This window comes from Zootoca vivipara, chromosome 8, assembly GCF_965207765.1.
Source record: "Zootoca vivipara chromosome 8, rZooViv2.hap1.1, whole genome shotgun sequence".
Lineage (NCBI taxonomy): Eukaryota > Metazoa > Chordata > Lepidosauria > Squamata > Lacertidae > Zootoca > Zootoca vivipara.
The window spans coordinates 64663196-64688739 of NC_142591.1; the positions used below are offsets into that span (position 1 = coordinate 64663196).

General features: G+C 45.9%; 1 protein-coding gene across 4 annotated transcripts in view; it reads left to right on the forward strand.

Moving 5' to 3' along the window:
* CPQ (carboxypeptidase Q) overlaps positions 1-25544 on the forward strand; it is a 183501-nt gene that overhangs the window by 109994 nt on the left and 47963 nt on the right. For all 4 annotated transcript variants that reach the window (XM_088675731.1, XM_088675732.1, XM_035125207.3 and 1 more), the window contains exon 6: positions 15345-15436. In XM_088675731.1, coding sequence (XP_088531857.1) covers positions 15345-15436 — 92 coding nt within the window. The remainder of the gene's footprint in view (positions 1-15344; positions 15437-25544) is intronic.

Here is a 25544-nt window from a genome sequence, read left to right on the forward strand (position 1 = left end):
CCAAATATCTACTGGCATTCAGAGTACATTCCCTTCTGCCACTGATATTATTTTTTGCCTAAATTCTTAATTTTTTTTAGAGTTTTCAAGTCTAAATAGTTAGCACTATCTGGGAAACTTTTAAAATAAATTTTATGTTAATTATTTGCAGAGAAGGAGTGGCCAGGGGGAGGGGGGGGAGACAAATCTTATGGAATAGGTAATGTAGTTGTGTTATGTTTTTCAATAAACACCATGTAGTCCTCTGATATTATGGTAAAATCCCTGCTTCTGGTTCTGCCAGATGGGTTTTAAACATAGCTGCCAAGTTATCCCTTTTTTTAAGGGATTTTCCCTTATGCTGAATAGGCTTCCTCGCGAGAAAAGGGAAAACTTGGCAGCTATGGTTTTAAAACAGTACACATCTCATTTAATTTAATTCAATTTACTTTTTAATTGACAGTGTTATGAGTTGGTGGGTGCAAGACGCCCTAAATTCTGGATCAAGCTAGTGTTAGAATTTAATTAAGGCTTGTGTGTTAAAACTGGTTGCTAGACCCATGTGTGTATTTGAGCCCATGTGTGGCACTTCTAGCCCTCTGGAATTATGTGTCAAAAGCTAATTAAGCCAAGCAGGTGCTTCCCGTGATGGGTCCAAAGCTAATTAAGACAGGACTAGCCTCTTATATAAGCCGATAGCCTGGGAGTAACGAGTGATTAGGACAACAAAGAATCAAGGGCAGATGCAAAAGTGTGGGCTCCCTCCCTCAACTGAGAGTTACTTTGAAAGACAATTCCAGTTGTTAGGTTAGGGTTTAGGTTAGGATTACAGTTAGGCATTATGCAGCAGAAACAGTAAGCAGTGGGCTGGAGAGAAAATGAGAGCAATGTTTGAGAACAATAGTTGTGGGTTGCTTAAATCGGAGGCTGCTGTGGCTATGGGAAAAGTCAGAACCTCTTGAGATGTTAATGCTGTGAATCATTCCACCATAGACTCAGGCTGTATAGATGTGTAAATAAACCATATATCATAAAGACACCACAGCCTCCACACTGCCTCATTCCAAAGGAAACATGAACCCAGGGTCAGCGCCTGAAACCCCTGGAATCTCGCCCTGCTCAGAGTTTGGGGTGGCATGTATTTCCACAGAAACAACAAAACATACAACAGAAACCTTATTGTTGCCACCTTAGAACAAAACTAAAGACAACCCATTAACAAGATTCAAGAATCCCTTTGAGATGTAATACTAAGAGACTATATCAAGATGATAACAGCAAAAGCAACAAATCAGAGTGACATTGCCCTAAGTTGCAATGTGTCATTAAATTTATTTATTTGTTGTTGTTAATTGCGCAACGATTGTAGTATTTTTGGTAAGCTCACTAGCTAATCTGTGCCGTATGTTGAACACATATAGTACAGAAAAAAGCCTCCAGGAACTATTCAAGAATTGCAAGATGCCAGCAAACAAAGGAAATGAAATTTCTAGGCAATGGTGCAGCATGGAGACCGTTATCAAACATGGAATAGCCAGCTCATTTTAGCATTAATGGAAATGACTTGTTTATCACCACCCCACCCCACAGCATGCATATGAAAGGTTATATAAGCATAGCTGCCAAGTTTTCCCTTTTCTCACGAGGAATCCTATTCAGCATAAGGGAAAATCCCTTTAAAAAAAGGGATAACTTGGCAGCTATGTATAAGAATGATTCCCAGAAAATAGGCCAGATGTGTTTGGGACTGATAATTGCTCAGACCTCAGAGACTGAGCAATTTTGCTTTTCCTTGGATATGAAAGTGAGATGGAAAATATGCAAGATACCAGTCTCCCTTCTGTATTCAAGTCACTATAGGGGTTTCCCCTCCCTTTGCCCTCTTTCCAACCACATTCCTTGTGCTGCCTGAGTCCAGGCATAAGTTTCTTTGACCACCGTCCCTTTGAGTTGTTGGTAGACCATCACAGGGGTGGGCAGAAGAAAGCACCCTTTGAGTTTGGGTTGCAATGTCTGCAGCTGAAAAGCTCTGAATTACTGAGATCACGAGGTCCCTCGCCACTTATTCTGGGAGGAGGACAATGCCAACTAACTACAGGGCCAGTCTTCTGAAGGGCAGATCAAATGCCCTGGCATGAGGAATCGATCTTGGAGGGTCCTGCAGATCCTCCCTGCTTTTTGTGTTGGAGATCATTGAGGTTGCTTGGGAAACTAGACATCTTTCAGAGCTCAAGCTGGCCACTGGCACTGTTGCTTCCTCACTCGAAAGGTCACCTGTGTGGTGAGCGAGTCCCTTTTGGAAATAGCCAAGGCAGTGCTGAATGCCGCCTGTGCAAAAGTCAGCAGCCTAGGGGTTTTCTTTCCTTTCTTATTCAAACTACATTCCTCATGCTGCCTGCAGCCAGGTGGGTGTTCCCTTTCCCTTTACCACCCTTGCTTTGGGAAGAGGTCAGAAGAAACCATGCTTTGAATCTGGGCTGCGCTTCCAATTCCTTAATTACAGAGGTGGCATATTTACTTCCAAGGGTGGCTGTGAAAGAGATTAATAGCTACTGGACAGATAGTATCTTTAGAGGCCCATTTCTTGGCTACTAGGTCAATGGCGACTATCCAAACATATCACAGTGCATCCTTAGTTTTATCATATACAGAATAGTTATAGGATGAGTATGACTGTTCTTAAGGAATGCAGATGATCATTGATTTAGGCCTCTAGAACAGGCACCCCCAAACTTCGGCCCTCCAGATGTTTTGGACTACAATTCCCATCTTCCCCGACCACTGGTCCTGTTAGCTAGGGATCATCAGAGTTGTAGGCCAAAACATCTGGAGGGCCACAGTTTGGGGGTGCCTGCTCTAGAATGTATGTTGCTTCTCTTCAGATGTGAATGTTTTGTACCCTCCTGTTTTGATTCAGCTAGTGGAAAAAGTGAGACACTTTTTCTGCATCAGGTGAGGGCCCTGCTGGGCTAGGCCAAAGGCCCATCTGGTCATAGCTGCCAAGTTATCCCCTTTTTAAAGGGATTTTCCCTTATGCTGAATAGGCTTCCTTGCGAGAAAAGGGAAAACTTGGCAGCTATGCATCTGGTCCAGGAACCTGTTATCACAGTGGCAACCATGTGCATATTGGAAGCCCGCAAGCTGGACCTGGGCACAGCAGCACTCTCTCCACCTCTGATTGCCAGCAATTGGTATTCAGAGACACACTGCTTCTTACCGAGATCCCTGAGTTCCAGGCATCCCTGAGTTGGATGGGAACAAAATTTCTTCAATGTTAGGCTTGGGACTATATGGTTTGTGTCTTTTGTGGCCACAAGTTACAGGAAGGGTGCTAAGAGGCAAGAGAATTGAGATGATGGATTCCTGATTGGAAGGGAAGCACAGGGCATTAGAGATAGGTATATTGGACTGTGAATCAGATCAGGGGAAACTTGCACAGTCCTATTTTGAACCACAACACCCACCAGCCCAAGCAATCTGGTGGGCTGATGGGAAGTGTGATCCGAAACATCTGGAAGGTCCCAGGTTGGGGGATGTTGCTCTGCTCACAATTGCAGCCTCCTATTTCTGCTTTTGGTTTAAAGGTGGGTGAAGCAAAGGAAAGCATGTCAGTACCTCTCAGCTAGCTTTGTTCCAGATCCCATTTGGAGTTATTTCCATGAAAATGTAGTCTCTTGCAGTTCTTGGGAAATGGTTACATTGGCATTAATGCTTCCAGTGGACAAAGATCAGAGATAACAGCTTTCCCCTTGAAAACAGAGAACCCAGATGCACCCAAACAGGCCATGGAATATGCTCTTTCTGCTGTTTCCATAGTAACTGAAATGAAAGATGGCTCCTGTGACCGAGAAGTGTCTGTTCAGACTGTTGTCCCATTTTTTCCTCATCCAACTGGTGTATATCCACAAACCTGTCAAAGCAGTCATGCAATCAAACATGAAGAACTTTAGTAACTAGTTCCCTGTAGGGTATAAAGAAGTAATGTCTGTATGGTGGTATCCAATTTTTCAATTATTGGAAATGTAAAAGGATTGTAAGAGGAAGCCCCTGTAAACAATTCCAGAGCTAATTCTGCTAGCGAACCTCATTTGTAAATGAAGACTTTGTCAAATTAAATTGAAAGCAGGTAGTAACTATGAAGTGCTCTCTGTACTCTAATAATTTAGAAGTTTAGGATAGTGTAACTATCCAGTTTCCTTTTAAAACAAGTTTAAAGAGAGAGAAACCCTTCCCATTAAGTGACGTTGAGACAGAAAATTGAAAGTTACTTGATATACCAAATGAGCCCCGAACAAGTTGTAACCTACTGAGCAAAACTCCATTCACAATTCCACCACACCTCTTGCAGTCACAAAGAGATTGATTGCATCTTGCAGTTGTAGGCATATAGAATAGATAAGAAACAGAAGATTACATTGAAAGCATTTGTTTATAACCCTGATAAATCTACACATGTCTATTTTGCCATGTATATACAGTGGTACCTCGGTTTATGAACACAATTGGTTCCAGAAGTCTGTTCATAAACTGAAGCGTTCATAAACTGAAGCGAACTTTTCCATTGAAAGTAATGGAAAGTGGATTAATCCGTTCCAGACGGTCCGCAGAGTACTTAAACTGAAGCGTTCATAAACTGAAGCGAACTTTCCCATTGAAAGTAATGGAAAGTGGATTAATCTGTTCCAGACAGGTCCGCAGAGTACTTAAACTGAAGCGTTCATAAACTGAAGCATGGGTGTAATTGGTTCCGGAAGTCTGTTCATAAACTGAAGCGTTCATAAACTGAAGCGAACTTTCCCATTGAAAGTAATGGAAAATGAATTAATCCGTTCCAGATGGGTCCACGGTGTTCATAAACCGAAAATTCATAAACTGAGGTGTTCATAAACCGAGGTTCCACTGTATGCTGTGGGAAGCTTCACAACAATCTAATGCACGGCCAAACAGATTTCATTGCATGGAAAGGTACATGCAGATTTCCTATAGGATGTGATATCCATGCCAGAAATTGTTGCATATACAGGAGCCCTAAGAAGGTCCTAAGACTTTGGCCAACTATATGGCTTGAGCTCACATCTTAGGATCTTGGCTATTAGGGGAACAGGATGCATAAATGACTTATTTTCCTGTTTTGGTGCTTCCATGCAGCCACTTCATTGGAAAGATAGTCAAGACCTCGATTTTGGATGTTATAAAGGACAGGAAATAGGAAGTATGAATCACGTGTGCTTCCTATCGTCTCCCCTCTTGAAGCTCGAAAACATATGCATTTGTAGCCACTGCACATGCTTTCATCATATTAGTTGGGAAATGTCTAACACTGAAATTGGGCCTAGGTCGACCACCATCAAAATAAAGATTATCAGTTATGGCTTGGTGCTGTTGAATTTCAAGTTCTTCATAAAGCTGTGCACCAGCAGAATGCATGGGCCTATTGAGAACGAGTCCTTGTAGCAGTTATATAAGACATTATTATATCTGAATGGGATGGGATGGGAATTACTAAGATTTTGGAACACAGAAAAAAATGTAGAAGAACGAAGACATCAAATCTAGCATGCGGGGAGGCCAGTTTGATAAAATCATATAATTTGACATATGAATAATTGGCATTAATAATTGTAATAATTGGATGAAATTGGTATTTTATCCAATTAATGAGGCTGAAATTGGAACGGTATTGGAAAATCAATAAAAAGAGAGAGAGAGAGAGAGAGAGAGAGAGAGAGAGAGAGAGAGAGAGAGAGAGAGTCCTCTGCCTTCTCTTTGCAGACTGTTTATTTTAAATTAATATTATATCGTTAGAATGTGCCATGCATCCTGGGGACAGACAAGTCCCATGTCATTGAGATGGGGAGAAAATGACATGGGTTATAAACCGAGTATTCAATCTCTATATTTCACTTGGAAAAGCACGGAAGCAAAACGTCAATGGCATGGCTTGGTTGAGTTCAAAGGCCAAAACAAATTTTATGATTCTCTGTCAATGAGATTGAGGGAACATGACGTCTTTCTGGTCTGGAACACTCACCTTTTGCATCTATGGACTCTAAATAATCTAGTGCTGGGAATGAGTAGGAAAGCAATCAATCTGTTTTAATAAAGAAAGGAATTATATAGAACAGCAGTGGCCAACTCTTAGGGGTGGGCATATTGCACAGTGTCAGAAGCTCCAGAGAAGGGACCATTACTTAGTGGTAAAGCATATGCCTTGCATGTAGAAGGTCCCAGGCTCAAAACCAGACATCTCTAGCCCTTCTTTTTTAACTGATTAGGTGGCACCCAACTGGAAAGACTTCTGCCTGAGATCTTGAGGAACTACTGTCAGTCGTAAGATGAAGCCAAGCTCTGCCCACTGTGATGTTGTTCCCTTTTTCTTCCACAATAGTCTCCTAGGGCCAGCTCCAGTTTGAGATCCTCTGGAAGGTCTCATCTTCCTAGTGGCCTTACCTGGACGTGGGTTGCAGTCCTCAGAGCAAGAAGGAGCTTCTGGCTGCCATTTTAAGCTCCTGCACAATATATCGTCACTCTAGGGCGTTGTGGGAAATCAAAATGACATCTAGAACTAGCCACTCACACAATGGGGAGCCCAGGGCAGGCATTAGTGGTGAACTCTGCGAGGATTGCAGCAGCTGCCCAAGGATGCAAGGCCCTGCATTCTCCCCATGGGTCCAGTGGCAGGAAAAAAAAATCATAGAATCATAGAGTCGGAAGAGACCACAAGGGCCATCCAGTCCAACCCCCTGCCAATCTTGTCAGAGTCTGAATGCTGCCTGTGAGGTGCCACTGCTATAGAAGGATGATGACAGCAGACAGAAAAGAATAATTACTGCTGAAAAGGGCTAAAGCCTGGTACATACGATTTGCATGTTTTCTTAAGCTGATTCCCTCTCCACCCACCCACACTTGTGGTAGCACTTTCACAATGTCAGATGTGACTTTCTGGCCTTTTCACCACATTAAAACTTTCCACAAGCACAGCAGGGAGCAACCTCAGCACACACTGAAGAGGGGGAAATGGCTGACAATAGCACAGTAGTCATGTGCCCTAGCCTTGAGGTGGTTGCACTAGAGATTTTTTGTGTGTGTTTTTAGCTGACTTGGAAACCAAGCAAGCAACGTTCAGGAAACCGACATAAGCTTGCTTTGTTTGCAATCTAAACCTTAGGTTAGTTTTCCTGGAAAAGAGGCACATCCTGGAAAAGAGCTGGGGTGTCATGCTATCAAAGAAAGGATGTTGTCTAGATAGTGGAGGAAGCTACTCTTGGGGTGCTTAGTGTTGGGAGTTCAGCAAATGATATGATTAGTATTTGCACTCATACATTTTGACAGGCCATCATTGAGTTTCATCACACCTTAGTTCAGAATGGAAGCTTCTGTAACTTGGGGTGCATGTCTTAAAGATGAGGTGAGCATTATAATCACTGAGTTCTTCTCCACTTCAGGTTTTGTTGTGGGGTATAGATGGTCTTGAATGCCACACCGCTTCTTTTGCATGTGCTTTTTCTGGAGTCATTGGAGCTTTTTCTCATCAGAGTTTTGTGTACCAGCCCAGATTCTGTAATGTGAATAGTTTCTGTTTCTCCTCATTTCACTACTTGTCCACTAACTCAGTCATGGTGGATCATGAAAAATACTGGATGGCATTCAGAATGCTGCATCTCCAATCAGAATTGAACATGTGTTGATGTCACTGAGGGCAATGTAAATAAACCAGAAAACTTTTTTCTTGAGAAGTGCTGCAACATTTCTGAAAAGGAGAAAACTGTGAATAATTTTAGTCTGGCTCCAATGCTATTTTAGATCCATTTTAAAATATATACATATATATATATAATTGCATTACCAGCTCTGCAGATCCTACAACCTTAGGTGAAAATTCAGTGACCTGGTTGCTCATCAGTATGCAGCTAGTGTGAATCTGACCCTTTCAAATGTACCTATGCAACTTTCACTTTTTGACACCCTTCTCTAAAGAGAGTTCTCCCTAGAACATTATCATTTTCTCCACTTCATAGCTCAGCTATTACCTCAGCTCAGATTACTCACAGATGCACTTCTAATCCTTGTCCAGCCTTGTGTCTCTTACTGTATATTTCATCTTTAATTGGCCTCTTACTTCACTAAAGGGAAGATGTCCAACACTGAACTTTTTTGTGCTTCTTGCCTCTTAGCGCACCTCCTTTCCCCTTTATCTGTTATGTTCCCTGTCGGATTTATCTTTGAAATTGTAACCTGAATCTATTTCTTATCACCTGAGCCCTCGGCCTTTTGAGATCTCTCCATCTTCTCAGTGCCCTTTCCCCTCCACATAATGCTTATCAAACAGAATTTCTTCTTCATCCCTAATAGTAAATTCTTTTCTTTCTGTGGGTTCCTGCTCCTGAAAAATCAAAGTACATCTCATGCCATACCACCTTTCTTGTGGCCTCCACTGACAAGCCAGTTCAAGACTCCATGTCCTGACACAAAAGCCTTGCCAGAACCTACTGATGACTTCACCTACTGTTGTTCTTGATGATGCTACTCCTAGTTATGAGCTCCTACCTGTTCATTTGTCCTTCCTCTTTCTCTAAGACAAATCCCAACCATCAGACAGAGAGGGCTGCTGAGCTGCTCTTGTGCCTCCTCATTCATTTACAGTAGGAACAGACAGATCAGGCTATTTCAAGTCAGCTTCACATGTGTTAGAAGGTCCCAGAGTCAATTTCGGGCATCTCCAAGTAGTGATAGGCATGTCCCTAGTCTTAAATTATGTCAGTCAGTGTTGACAGTACTGAACTAGATGAACTAATGGTCTGACTCAGGGCTCGTCTAGAAAGCCTAGAAAGCACAGGGCTGAGCAGTTTTCTGTTCACCCTGCCACTTTCCCCAGGAAAATCCGCTTTTTAGTGCTGAATGTCAATCTGAGGAAAACTTCAGGTTTTCCTGGGGGAAGGCAGCAGAGCAAGCTGAAGTCTGCGTGAGTCCCTAGTATAAGAAATTCCAATAATAATAATAATAATAATAATAATAATAATAATAATAATAATATTTTAGTTATACCCCGCCCTCCCCGGCCAAAACCAGGCTCAGAGCAGCTAACATCAAATATATGTCACATTACCATAAAATCAAGCAATCAATTAAAATACATCTTAAAATCAAATCAGAATCAAATTGAAATCCAATCAAATGGCAACCTGCAAAGTAGGAATGAGGACCTTAAATGCTCATAGGTCTATTCCATTCTGTTTCTGCACCAATCAGCACATCTTTTAAAACAGCATGCGATGATTCACATTATTTATGTATCTATTTTTTTCACAAAGTGTACACTATTGTATGAAATTTTCCCTAAAAATGTGATTTTTAAAACCCATTTTAGCCCAAAATGCACATTTTAAAAAATGCCTTTAACCTAAAATACACATTTTTTTACACACCTGTGTTATATTTTTGAGCCAAAAACTGAATTACAAAATTCAGAAAATGTGAAAAGTGAGGAATAACTGCATTCTGATTAGCATGTCTAGGAAGTGCAGGCTAATGTGGACCAAATGAAATCCTCAGACAATTGGAACATGTCCCATACAGCTGCATTGCAGCATATCTTTTTTCTCCCTGACTGAAGATAGTCTGCCTAGCCACGCCACACCTTCCAGTTTCCCAGCCTCCGCTCCCACAGTCCACCTCCTTACCATCCGTGTTTCTAGGGAGAGAGTGTGGGAAACAGACAGCCAATGCTAGGGAGTAGTAGTAGCTGCCACCCACTTATCATGTGGGAGGAGTCAGTGCACAGTGGGAGTGGCCAGCTAAGCCCCTCCCTCTAACCTGGAGTTGGCACTAAGCTGCTGTTAAGACACTCGTTTTTATTTCAGCTCATTGGTCTTATACCAAGTCAACCCATTGGTCCATCTAGCTCACTATTGTCTACACCAGGCATCCCCAAACTTCGGCCCTCCAGATGTTGGGTTTCCAGCTGTTTTGGACTACAATTCCCAGCATCCCTGACCACTGGTCCTCTTAGCTAGGGATCATGGGATTTGTAGGCCAAAACATCTGGAGGGCCGCAGTTTGGGGATGCCTGGTCTACACCAATGTCTGCCAACTTGGTGCTCAGTTGTCCTGGCTAGGGCTGATGAGATTTGTAGTCCAAACTATAATAAAGGTAAAGGTAAAGGGACCCCTGACCATTAGGTCCAGTCGTGTCCGACTCTGGGGTTGCGCACTCATCTCGCATTATTGGCCGAGGGAGCCGGCGTATAGCTTCCAGGTCATGTGGCCAGCATGACAAAGCCGCTTCTGGCAAACCAGAGCAGCACATGGAAACGCCGTTTACCTTCCCGCTGTAGCGGTTCCTATTTATCTACTTGCATTTTGATGTGCTTTCGAACTGCTAGGTTGGCAGGAGCTGGGACAAAGCAACGGGAGCTCGGTTGGCAAGTCTGCCAACTTGGTGCTCAGTTGTCCTGGCTAGGGCTGATGAGATTTGTAGTCCAAACTATAATAAGGAGCACCAAATCTACACTAACTAACAGCAGTGCCCCAGGCTTTCAGCCAGAGGTCTTTTTTTTTTTTACCTAGAGATGCCAGAGATTGAGATCTTCTGCATGCAAAGTAAGTCCCTTCCACATTGTTTTATACCAGTGTAGGCAATCTACATGACATAGACTGCACAGGCTCAGATATTGCTGTTTACTGGCTCATCCATACACTGGTTGTTTTGGAGAAGAAGATAATTTTATGAAGAGAGAACCTTAATGGGGCCAGTACAGAAGCAGACCCTTTGCATTGCATTGCCTGTGCTTCACTTAATGCATGTTTAAGTAGATCACAAAAAATGATTAAATGCTGTCATGGTTCTGAATCCAATAGATGGTTCTGGGCACTCTGGTGTGGTTATTGTTTTGAAATCGTTTCACACATTGGATCTAAGCCCCACCCCACCCCCTATTTCAAGGATTTAGCTTTCTAGTACATGAAACAAGATGAGGATAGAGGCAGGTCCTTTCACCCTTCTAGTAAAATTCTTCTTGGAACTCCATTGAACTTGATGGATCAGGGCTGGGGAATATGTGGGCTTTTGCATGCTGTTGGCCTTCAACTCCCATCAGCCCAATTGTCAGCAACATCTGGAGGCCACGGGTTTCCCTCTCTTACCCTAGACTGTAGGAAAAATGGATTAAAATGCTGTAAGGAAATAAACCATTGTTGCTCAGTTGATTTGAATGGCGTGATTCCTCACTAGGTCAAATTACACAATGAACTGAAACACCACTGTATTACTTTTTAAAAAACGCAGACCATGGTGGGAAAGCAAATTCGGTACCTCTGTTTTATTTATAGAAAACGACGCTGAGCCATGCTTGGGATTGTATCTTAGTCATGCATTTGACACATGAGTCTACGGGTGCTGTAATGAAATATGCAGCTAAATCTGTAGCCATTGTGCATGTTTTCTGTATCCAAGTTATAGATAGTCTGTTGTATTGTCATCGGGTGCTGTTTAAAAGGTGTTGAGTAAGTTTCCACTCAGACTGTTAAATACCGGTGGCATTTAGGGAATCTCTTATGCCTCGTGAAATCAGATCATCCCCCTTCCCTTCCCCTGGAATGGAAAAGCTGGGAGGCGCTGCCAAAAATGAATAAGCAACCATAATGAAACATGTCATACACATCGTGCTTGTATTATATTTCAGCTGTGCAAAAAGAAAGTAACATATTGTTTTAAAATCTAAAGTAATTCATTTTGCTAAACCTCTCAATCCAATATCAGTGCAACAGTTACTTTCATGACATATGTAACTTGCACCTCCATTTAAAATCCCAACCAGCTAAAGAGGAAAGTCATGTGGATTTTTAAAGACCTTGTTCAATACACTGCTTGCTTATTCTAGATTACAAATTTAAAGCTACAACTATTCAGGCAGGAGTTTTGTTTTTAATTTTACTTTCCTTTTTGCATGAAAAGTGGGTTCATGAGGAGGGCTGGTGTTTCTCCTCTCAAGTAGATTTATGCAGAAGGAGACGATCCACAATACCCAATGAAGAATAAGAATAAGAAGAGATTGGATTTGATATCCCGCTTTATCACTACCCTAAGGAGTATCAAAGCGGCTAGCAATCTCCTTTCCCTTCCTCCCCCACAACAAACACTCTGTGAGGTGAGTGGGGCTGAGAGACTTCGAAGAAGTGTGACTAGCCCAAGGTCACCCAGTAGCTGCATGTGGAGGAGTGGAGACGCGAACCCGGTTCCCCAGATTATGAGCCTACCACTCTTACATTACACGACACTGGCTCTCAAATTGCCGTGCCCAAATTTATCAATGGGTGCTGCTGGCTACAGAGTGTCAGCTGAAGCCAGAAGGTTTCTAATACATTGCAATTCATTTTAAGACTCTACCTTCACAACCCCTTTTTAAGCAGAAGGTGGAATGCCCTACTCTTCTTAAAGTGCCAGTTTTGCAAGCAAAGAAAGCTAGTACGGCGGGCGGATAGACATCACGCTTCCAGGATCAGCTTTGTTTACCACTAGAACACCAAGGTTCGCTAACCAAAGCCTGGCTCAAGTCATGGCTATAGGGGTGGATCCAGATGTGAGGGATGGTTTGGGGGCACAGCCAGATACCTCTTGCACCCCATGCAACTTGGGTTAACCTGCATATTCTAAAGTAAACTGCACCTGAGTTACTGCAGATCAGGCATTCCATCACAAAACTCTGCAAGTGACCAGTCCAAGGCAACTGATCAATATTCCTATATTGAGGCACAGAACAGTGGAGCTTGAGAACTAAGAAATTAGCAGAGCAAGCAGTCTAGACATCCCTGAGAATGCCTTGCCTCACAAACATGACATGAGCAGCACAGCATGCTTCTCGGTAGGGTTCCTCAGCAACTGGTATTTAGAAACACACCACCTCTGATCTGGGAGATAACATATAGCCACTGTGATGGGAAGCTATTGATAGCCTTCTTCTCCATAAATATGTCTAACCCCCTTCTAAAGACACCCAAGTTGGGGGCCACCAACATATCTTGTGGTACCAAATTCCTTTGGTTAGCTGCACGGTGTAAAGAAGTACTTTCAGAACAGACAACAGCATTCAGCTTCATTGATGACTCTGATTCTAGTAGTATGAGAAAGGGATAAAAACGTCTTTCTTCACACCATGCATAATTTCCTACATCTCTATCATGTACCCCCTTACTCGAAACCCCACCTTGCAGCGCATTATGCAGAGCTTCATTTGGTGCCAGATGCCCAAGAAGGTAGAAAATCATTCTCCAGCCCTGTCATATTTTTTTTGCACTCATTTATATATACACATGCATATTATACAATCTAATCCCTCCCTGGCATTTAGTGCCTATTATCAGTAATCCCCCTAGTTCTTCTGAAACATGCTGCCCCCATTTGCTGAGCCAAACTTGCATTATTTTGCACCTGAAATGTTACCAGCATCCAGTGCGTCTTATGGCCAGTAACCCCAAAAGCACAGAATTTTAGGCTTCTCTGCAGACTTTTAAAAGATCACACAAAAACTAAACACCTGACCTGAGGCTGACCAGAGACCACATGTGATGGCTTTAATGTGACGACTGTTTTTATTATCTTAATATGACATCATTGGCCATCTGGCTGGTTTGAAAGGAAGAGGAAGCTCTAATCCTGTGTTGTAATAGTAACTAAGAAGCGCATGAGTAAATCTCTTGGATATATTTTTTAGGTTTTGCTCTTGAAACGAACAGACCCGTTTTGCTTGTAGTCATAAAATGCTCTTTTTTGTAGCTCTGTTTTGCTCATTATACACACTGTAGTATTTTGCATGATTTTGGTTCAGTTTATCCACTTATTTTTGGTTTGCACATTTTATGCACAACACATACAAAGTAGCCTTCACTAAGCAGGTACCTTCCAGATGTTTTGAACTACAGTTCCCATCAGCCCCAGCAAGCATGGCCAATGGTCAAGGATGATGCGAAATGTAGTCCAAAGCATCTAGAGGGCACTGGGTTAGTGCACACAAGGCTATACTCACTTACCTGGAAGTAATTCCCATTGTTGTCTTTGTCCATGGAGTTTTCTTGGCAGGGATACTGGAGTGGCTTGCCAGTTCCTTCTCTAGGTGGATCACGTTTAGTCAAAACTCTCCACTATGACCTGTCCATCTTGGGTGGCCCTGCATGGCATAGCTCATAGCTTCTCTGAGTTATTCAAGCCCCTTCGCCACGACAAGGCATTGATCCATGAAGGGGATCCATGAAGGGTATCCATGAAGGCGTGCTATGGCCCATGGGGTCACGAAGAGTCGGACACGACTAAACAACAACAACAATTCCCATTGAACTCTTTAACTTAAATTGCACAGAAGACGTAGGAGGCGGCTTAGATAAAGAAAATGCCTATTTGTATATAGTTTTTAAATGGACTTTCCTAGTTAATGTTAATGATCATAATAGTGGGTTGGTTCAAACCACAGTTTACCATCATGTGGATGAACTTCAGGATAATGGAGCTGGGAGTGCAGGGAGAGGTACAAACCAACAAACATAGGAAACAGCCTCATACCATATGAGACCCTTTGGTCCATCTAGCTCAGTATTGTCTACACTGACTAGGCTCCAAGTTCTCCAGGGCTCCAAGTCCTACCTGGAGATACCAGTGATAGAATCATAGAAACCTGGACCTTCTCCATGCCAATCAGAGCTGCCCATCCTTGGTTCTGTAGATGCTCTACCTTTGAGCTACAGCCCATCTCTGCGCACTATCAAAAAGGAAAGAGAAAAGGGCGGTAACTGAAAGGCATGTGGCAGTGATGGGTGGCAGATATGAAGATGCTGACCTGTGGATGTGGACATAGGAACGTAGAGCATAGGAAACATCTGGGAAGCTGGGACGCTGCCTTACACCAAGTCCATCTAGGACTGACTCCAGGGTTTCAGGCAGGCTTCTCTCCCAGCCCTACCTGGAGATGAACCAGGGACTTCCTGCATATAGAACATGTGCTGCAGCCCCTCCCCTGTGGAGAAGAGAGAGTGTGTGTGCTACAGGGTGCAAAGAGAGCGGACAAACAGACAGAGCGATTCAGAGAGGCCTGTGGAGGTGCAGACAGAGGGAAGCGGGATGCAGAAGGGAAAGGGTGGTTAACAGGAAATGCGTTTGAAAGAAAACATTTACAATAATGGCCAAAGTGCTTCTCTTCTCCTCACATACTCATGCAGCCCTCTTGTGGTAATAAAAATGCAAAAGTGGCCCTCATCTCCTAGTTTAGGGTTACTCCATAATTGCTTAGAAGAAGAAGCTCATTCAAATTCAAATAGAGTTTTGTTTTTTTAATGATCACTTATTTCCCCCCTTCTTTTTCTTTTGAAAAATAACTTAGGGCTCCGTCCCAAGAGAACTCTGCGTCTACTGCTTTGGACTGGAGAAGAACAAGGTGGAATAGGAGCTGAACAATACTACAAGATGCATAAAGTAAGTAGTCTGGTGGAGCAGGATGTATTTCATGACAATAGCCATTCCTTTTCAGTTTGATTTATTTAATTTCTTACTTCAAATGTATGGGATGAAGGGAAGCGATGAAGTTATGAAATGGTTGTGGCCTAGACACTAAGCCCAGTTTTTTTATGAGTGAAAATTAGGATTCCCAATTAGGATGTACAGGTAGGAAACAAACAAGGCTTATTACCCAGGTAAGTATCAGAAACAAACACCACTGTCCAAGAAGCTATGGCAAGAAGAGGGTTAGTTCAAAGATTCCAAACCATTGTTTTGTTTCAGACATATAGGCAAACCATAATTTGAGGGGGGGAAATTCCTTGCCTCCCCTGAGAATCCCACCAGCAGCCTCCAAGGGTGGAGCAACACCCCAAACCCTAGTTTGGCCTTGCTGAATGGGGACTAATGGAGGCAGTGGCCCAGAATTACCCAGAGGGTACCAGCTTGGGGATGGCTGCCCTACATATTGCCAAGCTGCTAACTTGATTTTCCACAAAGCAAAATTTAAAGCGAATTTAGAGTTTCCTCCACAAGATGAAACTTCAGAGGAATTTTGAAGAAAGCTAAAGCCCTTTCAATTGAAGTAACAACATTTCTCAGGGAGATTTTTTTTTAACATTCTTGTGTGTGATATAGACCCTTCTACAACAGCAACCCTTCTTCGCATCACTTGCAGTCACATCAACCTGTTTGTTTTTGATTTTAATTACAGGAGTGTACATTTTTATCAGCACTGCAGTAGATTGGGGAGGGGAGGAGGTTAACCCTTTCCTTTCCCACTCTGACCTTGATTAAAATCCCCACAGATTGAGGTCAAGCTTGGGGTGGGAGGAAGCTCCCATTAACACCATGCGGTCTTTTGTCCTTAGCTGAACTGCAACACCAGGGGGGGGGGTGTTCATTGAGATTGCAGTGGAGGAGGAAAGGGTTAAACCACCTGTGAGGGACAAGGGATACAGGGAAGTCCCTCCCATCTTAAGTTCCAGCCCATCACCAAGTGCTGGAGAGAGTAAGGAGAGCTCTGCCTCCAGCGGAGAGTCAGGAAGTGGTGTCCGAGGCTCAGGCAGGGTTGCGGAGCCCATGCCTCAGGTGGGACAGGAAGTTGGACGCACGGGGGGGGGGGGAGGCCAATCCCCCCAACTCCCGAATTGCGACGCAAACGTAGGGGGAAGAGGTTGGGTCTGCCAAAGTTGTGGTGCTGGAAGAAAACGCGCCAATCGCCATTCGGGAGTTCTGACACCTCACCTTAAGGATGCATTTTCATTGCTCTGAACACTGTAAATAATCAGCACTTAATAAAAGCCTTAAAAGACCATGCTGGAGTCGTTACTCTAGAGTAGCCACACCAAGCCCTCTGACAGCAACTCCCGAATCTTTTTTTGGCTACTTTGGAGTGCAGCGATGAGCGCTCAAGAGGCTGAGCATTGGAGGCTGGAGGCCGAAGCAGCGAAGCAGGAGCTACAGAACCTCACAGCGCACGCACAGCAGCAATTGCATGCCGCTCAGGAGGAAGCGCGAGGGGCGCAGGAGGAGCTGAACAAGCTGGTGGACCAGGTGAGGACAAAAGAGGAGACTGAGAAACAGCTAAGGGTGATGGTATTAGACCTGCAGAAAAAGTTGGAAGAGGAGAAAGCCGCTAGAGGTGGGGGGGCACCCCAGCCGCAGCTAGTCCAAGTGAGAAGGGGACAGAGCCTAGTCACCAAGTTCAGCGGAGACCCGAGGGAGTACCTCGGATTCGAGACAGAAATAAATTATGCGCTGGAATTGCATGCAGCAGAATTCCCAGATGACGCGCACAGAGTCTACTTTATCATAGAGCATTTGACGGGGGCCGCCCGGGAATGGGTAAGACCGCTCATCGCGCAAAAAAATCCTTGCATGAAGAACGCAACTTTATTTCTAGAAGCTTTAAAATTAATGTACGCTAGCGACAGTGAAATGGAGGCCACTAAACAGGAGCTTCATGACTTAACACAAGGAAAATCGACAGTTAGGGACTACTGGGCGAAATTCACCATGCTGGTGCACAAACTGGGGTGGGATCTGAACAGTGAGCCAGTGAAATCAGCCTTCTACCTGGGTTTGCATGCAGACGTTAAGGATGAGCTGGCAAGAGGTCCTAGACCGCAGACTATGGATCAGCTCAGCAAAGCGGCGCTAGCGGTGGGGGTGAGACAGGAATCCAGATGGTATGACAAACAAGCGACGCGCGCAGCAAAACCTTGGTTCCCACGCTCTCAGGACAGACCACATCACCAAACCCCACCCCAGGGACCGCCCCCAGACCCGCCCAGACCAAGCCCAGAGCCGGAACCGATGGAGATCGGGGGAGCGCGCGCGCGGGCTTTTCAAACCCCGGCGGCGCCAAGACGCAAGGAGGGAAGAGGCGGGAATTGCTTTCTCTGCAACTCCCCCCGGCATCGCGTCAGAGACTGCCCTCATCGCAGAGAGTGGCAAGGAAAGGCGGGAACGGTTGTACCTTCCCCCACTGACGTAGCACCACAGCAGGGAAACGAGACAGCCTGGCTGCAGGAGACAAGGGGCAGCAGCCAGGCACAGTCAGCAGTGAACAGCCCCAGCCCGCCCACCCGCACAGAGAGGAGCAGAGCCAGCCCACCCCTCCCAGAGCAGGAGTGGTTCTAGAAGTCACGCTGACGCTCCCAAATGGCTATCCCCTGACAGTCCTCGCCTTAATTGACAGTGGTGCCTCTGCCAACTTCTTCTCGAGAAACTTTGCAGAAGAGCACCAGATCCAACTTCTGCAGCTGGATTTTCCCCTGCATGTGGCCACCATTGATGGCAGAGAGTTGCTGGGAGGGGCCATCACTCATCAAACCCCCCCCATGAGAATGACAGTGGGAAGGCACTCAGAGACACTGGCTTTCAACGTCACGACCATCTCAGACCCCCCCATCGTTTTGGGAATGAGCTGGCTGGCGCGCCACGACCCCTCCATAAGTTGGCACCAGAGATGCATCACGTTTGGGTCGGACTTTTGTCTGGAACATTGCATGCAGCACCAACCAGGGGAGGGGCCTCCGATAGCCACGGTGGCCACCATGCACGTCAAAGGGGGTGAGGCGATACCCAAGCCGTACTGGGACCTGCAGGAGGTCTTCAGCGAAGCGGAGTCCGACCACCTACCTCCACACAGGCCTTTTGACTGCCAGATCAACCTGGTGCCTGGGGCAACGATACCCCCAGCCAAGCTGTACGCCATGTCAGACCAGGAACTGGAGGATCTGCGCGCTTTCATCGACAAGAACCTCAAGCGGGGGTTCATCAGAGAAAGCAAGGCAGCAGGGGGCAGCCCGGTCTTCTGGGTGGACAAGAAAGACACGCAACAGCGCCGTCTGGTGGTGGATTTTAGACGGCTGAATTCGGTGACAGAGCCAGTGGCTTTCCCCATGCCCAGAGTGGATGATCTTCTGACAGCGGCACGCAGGGGCAAGATTTTCACCAAGCTAGACCTAAGAGGGGCGTACAACTTGATCAGGATCCGGGAAGGCGATGAATGGAAAACCACGATGTTCACGCCTCTGGGCTCTTTTGAATATCTGGTGATGCCCTTCGGGTTGCAAGGGGGCTCAGCCTGCTTCCAGGCCTCCATGCACCACGTCCTGGGGTCCCTCCTCTTCAAGAACTGCTTGGTCTTTCTGGATGACATCCTTATCTATTCCAATGACCCAGTGCAGCATGTGAAGGATGTCAGGGAGGTGTTGCAGCGCCTGAAGGACAACCACCTGTATGTGAAGCTGGAGAAGTGCAAGTTTCACACCAAGGAGGTGGACTTCCTGGGCTACAAGCTGTCAGACAAGGGGCTGGCGATGGACAAGGACAAGGTGCAGACCATCCTGGACTGGCACAGCCCCAGGACGCGCAAAGATGCCCAACGCCTACTAGGCTTCGCTAACTTCTACAGGAAGTTCATCAAGAACTTCTCTCGTGTCACGGCTCCCATCACCGACTGCCTGAGAGGCAAGCAGAAGTTCAGGTGGACACCGGAGGCACAAGCAGCGTTCGAAAGCCTCAAGAGGGTATTCGCTTCAGACCAACACCTGTTCCACGTGGTGCAGGATGCGCCCCTACGCCTGGAGACAGATGCTTCTGATAAAGCTGTGGGAGCGATTCTGTTGCAACTGGACGCCAACAGAGAGTGGAGACCCTGTGCCTTCTTCTCCAGGAAGCTGACCCAGCCTGAACGCAACTACACAGTGTTTGATAGGGAACTTCTCGCGATCCACGCTGCGTTCCAGCACTGGCGACACTTCCTGGTGGGCGCCAAGCACCCCATCCAGGTGTGCACAGACCACAAGAACCTGGAGTTCTGGAGAACGGCCAGGGTGCTCAACCAGCGGCAGATACGGTGGGCAGAGTTCTTCTCGAACTTCAACTTCTCCATCCACTACATCCCGGGGGAGCAGAACGTCAGGGCGGATGCCCTCTCCCGCAAGCCAGAGTACATGGAGGAGGAGTTGCCACCAGCACCCAGGCACGTTTTCCCCCCATCTGCATGGTCATGCGGTGCAGCAGTGGTGAGCGAGGCAGAACTCACAGCACTGACGGCAGCGGATGAATTTGCCACCCGCATCTTCAGAGACCTGAGAGGGGGGAGGGAGCAAGCCAAGGACTTTGAGGAAAGGAGGGGTTTGCTTTTTTACAGGGGAGCCCTGTACCTCCCAACCAAACAGCTGAGAGGTAAGGTTCTCAAGCAGATGCACGACAACCCAACGGCGGGTCATTTCGGAAGGGACAAAACCACTCACCTAGTCATGAGACACTTCTGGTGGCCAGGGGTGCGGGAGGATGTTCGGGATTATGTCAGGGGATGTGACACCTGCCAGCGAGCAAAGGTGGTCAGAGCGCCACCAGCAGGTTTGCTGGAGCCATTAGCCACACCGCACAGGCCGTGGGAAGTAGTGTCCATGGACTTCATCACAGACCTGCCGTCGTCCAGGGGCAAGACCGCAGTGTTGGTGGTGGTGGACCTCATGTCCAAAATGTGCCACTTTATACCGTGTGCCAGGGCGGTCTCGGCAGAAGAGACGGCCAAACTGTTTGTGGACCACGTATTCCGACTGCATGGATTGCCTTTAAGAGTTATTTCGGATCGTGGCCGCCAATTTGTTTCCAGGTTCTGGCGACGGCTAATGAACCTCCTGCAGGTGGAGGTCAGCTTGTCGACGGCTCGGCACCCGCAGACCAATGGACAGGCGGAGCGGGTCAACGCCATTCTGCAGCAGTACCTGAGATGTTACGTCAGCCAGAGGCAAACGGACTGGGTGGATCGCCTGCCACTAGCAGAATTTGCCTACAACAATGCGGTGCACGTCTCCACAGGGGTGTCGCCCTTTAAGGCCAACTACGGGCGCGACCTCAGATCTTTCCCGGAGAGGGAGGGGGAGGAGGAGGAAGAGGGCCCACAGGCAGAGGATTGGGCAGAGGACCTGGAGACGGTGCACCAGCAGCTCAGAGAACACTTGGAGAGGGCCAAGGAAGCGTACAAGAAAGGGGCAGATCGCCACAGGCGGCCGGGAGAGGTCATCAGGGTGGGGGACAAGGTTTGGTTATCCTCGGAAGGTCTTCCCACCAGGGGGCGATGCAAAAAGTTAGCACCCAGGAGGCTGGGCCCCTTCACGGTCACGCAACAGGTCAACCCGGTAGCCTTCAGGCTAGCACTGCCGGAGGACATGAGAGTGCACCCAGTGTTTCATAGATCACTGCTGTCGCCGTACAGGGAAAGTACCAGGTTCAGGGACAGCGATCAACCTCCAGAGGGAGGGGGGGAGACGGGAAACGCCCGACAGCTCAATGAGGCAACTGAGATTTTAGACTCAAGGAGAGGGGTGAGAGGGCTGGAGTACCTGATAGCATGGGAGGACACTCCGCCATCCCACAAAGAGTGGATACCGGCCACGGAAGTACCTGAGGAATTTTTAGTGGAAGAGTTCCACGCCCTGTTCCCCCACAGGCCCAAGCCCTGGCACATGGAAAGGGAGGGAGAGGGGGAGGAGCAGGAGGAAGGGATAGCAGGCAGCAGCTCCCCATGGAGATGGGAAGCGGAATTTGAGGACACGGAAGAAGAGGTGTGGGTTTCACCGAGGTCGACGACGTCAGAGGCAGGAGAGGACTGGCAGAACATTTTTACTCCCACCAGCTCTGATGCCACTGACTTCTTGGGATTTCCGTCTTCTCAGGGGGAAGAAGAGAGATCGCAGGATTGGGGGGAAATTTTCACACCCACAGGCTCGGATGCCACTGACTTCTTGGGATTTCACTCGTCCCCAGCAAGCAGAGAGCCACTAGGGAGGGGGAGAGAGGAGCCTGGGAGGGGGGTGGATGTGAGGGACAAGGGATACAGGGAAGTCCCTCCCATCTTAAGTTCCAGCCCATCACCAAGTGCTGGAGAGAGTAAGGAGAGCTCTGCCTCCAGCAGAGAGTCAGGAAGTGGTGTCCGAGGCTCAGGCAGGGTTGCGGAGCCCATGCCTCAGGTGGGACAGGAAGTTGGACGCACGGGGGGGGGGGCCAATCCCCCCAACTCCCGAATTGCGACGCAAACGTAGGGGGAAGAGGTTGGGTCTGCCAAAGTTGTGGTGCTGGAAGAAAACGCGCCAATCGCCATTCGGGAGTTCTGACACCTCACCTTAAGGATGCATTTTCATTGCTCTGAACACTGTAAATAATCAGCACTTAATAAAAGCCTTAAAAGACCATGCTGGAGTCGTTACTCTAGAGTAGCCACACCAAGCCCTCTGACACCACCCCTCACTGTTCCCCTGCATTCTTGATATATATATATAAATCCCCCTCTCTGGCTGCCTGCAATTACATAAAGTAAAACTAATGATGAGGCTGCAAGTCATATAGGTAGAGTCAAATGTAGTTAGGCACTTAGCATCATGATTTGTGAGGCTTTCCTACAAAGAGCACTTGCAGTTCTTTCAATTTAGGTTGCTGACTCTGATATCTTTGTGCCTTGCAAGCTGGAGGTGACAATGTTTTCCTTTCATGGCTTACTACATGCCGAGTTGCGCATATGCTCTGCATTTGTCCCGCCTTGCAAAATCATAAAAAAAAATATTCCGCAGTGACTAGATCTTATGGATATCATCAGTGGTTTTCGGAAATAATTGACTGTTTGTGATTTGGGCTGGAAGAAAAGAGGAGCAAAAGAGGTTACGGTATGTGCCTCGTTTATTTTAACAGTGCACTTTATGGCAAGAAGTTGGACTCAAATCAAGAAGGATGCTTCTACGACAGCTTCAGAATGTGATTTTTGCCAGTTAGTGTGCTAGCCATATAGAATAAAGCGTGTTCAGGACATCGCCGATGTTTTTTGTGGTGCCTTATGAATTTTTAAACAATCCTTTTAAAATTAAAAATTAGGCTGAATGTAACATGCAACAATTCCAAAGAAGGGCAGTGCCAAAGAATGCTCCAACTACCGCACAATTGCACTCATTTCACACGCTAGCAAGGTTATGCTTAAAATTCTACAAGGCAGGCTTAGGCAGTATGTGGACCGAGAACTCCCAGAAGTGCAAGCTGGATTTCGAAAGGGCAGAGGAACCAGAGACCAAATAGCAAACATGCGCTGGATTATGGAGAAAGCTAGAGAGTTCCAGAAAAACGTCTACTTCTGCTTCATTGACTATGCCAAAGCCTTTGACTGTGTCGACCACAGCAAACTATGGCAAGTTCTTAAAGAAATGGGAGTGCCTGATCACCTCATCTGTCTCCTGAGAAATCTCTATGTGGGACAAGAAGCTACAGTTAGAACTGGATATGGAACAACTGATTGGTTCAAAATTGGGAAAGGAGTACGACAAGGTTGTATATTGTCTCCCTGCTTATTTAACTTATATGCAGAATTCATCATGCGAAAGGCTGGACTAGATGAATCCCAAGCCGGAATTAAGATTGCCGGAAGAAATATCAACAACCTCAGATATGCAGATGACACAACCTTGATGGCAGAAAGCGAGGAGGAATTAAAGAACCTTTTAATGAGGGTGAAAGAGGAGAGCGCAAAATATGGTCTGAAGCTCAACATCAAAAAAACCAAGATCATGGCCACTGGTCCCATCACCTCCTGGCAAATAGAAGGGGAAGAAATGGAGGCAGTGAGAGATTTTACTTTCTTGGGCTCCTTGATCACTGCAGATGGTGACAGCAGTCACGAAATTAAAAGACGCCTGCTTCTTGGGAGAAAAGCAATGACAAACCTAGACAGCATCTTAAAAAGCAGAGACATCACTTTGCCGACAAAGGTCCGTATAGTTAAAGCTATGGTTTTCCCAGTAGTGATGTATGGAAGTGAGAGCTGGACCATAAAGAAGGCTGATCGTCGAAGAATTGATGCTTTTGAATTATGGTGCTGGAGGAGACTCTTGAGAGTCCCATGGACTGTAAGAAGATCAAACCTATCCATTCTTAAGGAAATCAGCCCTGAGTGCTCCCTGGAAGGACAGATCGTGAAGCTGAGGCTCCAATACTTTGGCCACCTCATGAGAAGAGAAGAATCCTTGGAAAAGACCCTGATGTTGGGAAAGATTGAGGGCACTAGGAGAAGGGGACGACAGAGGACAAGATGGTTGGACAGTGTTCTCGAAGCTACGAACATGAGTTTGACCAAACTGCGGGAGGCAGTGCAAGACAGGAGTGCCTGGCGTGCTATGGTCCATGGGGTCACGAAGAGTCGGACACGACTAAACGACTAAACAACAACAACAACATGCAACAGCATTTCCATGTTTTTTTGTGGAATTTGTTTGCAATTGTTTCTTCAAATGATGGTATGAAATGAGGGATGACTTGATAAAATTGTCTCTGAGCCAATGTGATCATTGTATAAACATGTCATTTCTAACCTAGTTATGACTTCTTATAATTACTTCCTCAAAAATTAAGAAGTAAACTTTATGTATATACATATGTGTATGTATATATATATATGTTCGTATACATATCTATGTTTACACACACACACACACACACACACACTTCCAGAAACAGAAACACGGGCATACGCATGGAGGGTGGAGTTGCCAGGTTCAGCAATGGAGGAAGTGTGGCTGAGTCATGAGGCCCCAGCAACGCCCCTGAATACTTTGATAGGGTTGCCAGACTCAATAGAGGACAGGACTTCTGTGCCTTTAATTGCCCTGCTCTCTTTTGAGTCTGGAAACCTTAAAGAGAAACCAGCAGGCCCTTTGTTTAATTTCCAAGCAAAGGGTCTGCTGGTTTCTCTTTAAGGTTTCCAGACTCAAAAGAGAGCAGGGCAATTAAAGGCACAGAAGTCCTGTCCTCTATTGAGACTGGCAACCCAATACTTTGACTATTGTGGAGAGGCATAGCTGCCAAGTTATCCCTTTTTTACAGGGATTTTCCCTTATGCTGAATAGGCTTCCTCGCGAGAAAAGCGAAAACTTGGCAGCTATGTGGAGAGGACTTACTTGAACCCCCATAGTGGTTAGAAGTCTAGTAATGGGTCTACATGTGTACACCAACCCATAGCAGTGGTTCACTAGCAACTTTCTGTTATGTGGTCCTGCTGAAATAAATAGAACAGTGTTCACCTAGGCCAGAACTGAACACTGCAACCAAATTATTTGTATACAAGATTTTCTTCCCTTCCCTTCACCATAACGTCCTATAGTAGGTTACAGCAATATACAATTATGAAAACATAAAATTGATACAATTAGAAGACAGGTAAAACCATTCCAAATGGAACCCCCCCCCTTTTTTTTTACATGTGGAATCCATTTTTATTAGAGAGATGTGGCATTTTGAAGAAATGAAAAGGAGGAGATTAAACCTTTTCCCCTTTTCTGTGCAACTCCCCTCCCCGTGGAGTTCTAAATTTAATTTTATGAGTTAAATGAGTTTATTGGGGGGGGAGAGAACTGCGGGGAAAGTGGTAGGTCTGTGAAGGTGAACTATACACACACAACTTCAAACTGCCCCCTCTCGAAGCAGCTTTTCTCTAACAAGAAAATAACAGAGTTTTGTCACATCCGTGCATGTATAATGCTTATTCTACCCCAAGTTTTCTCCCTCAGCATCACTTTCCGATAGGCTC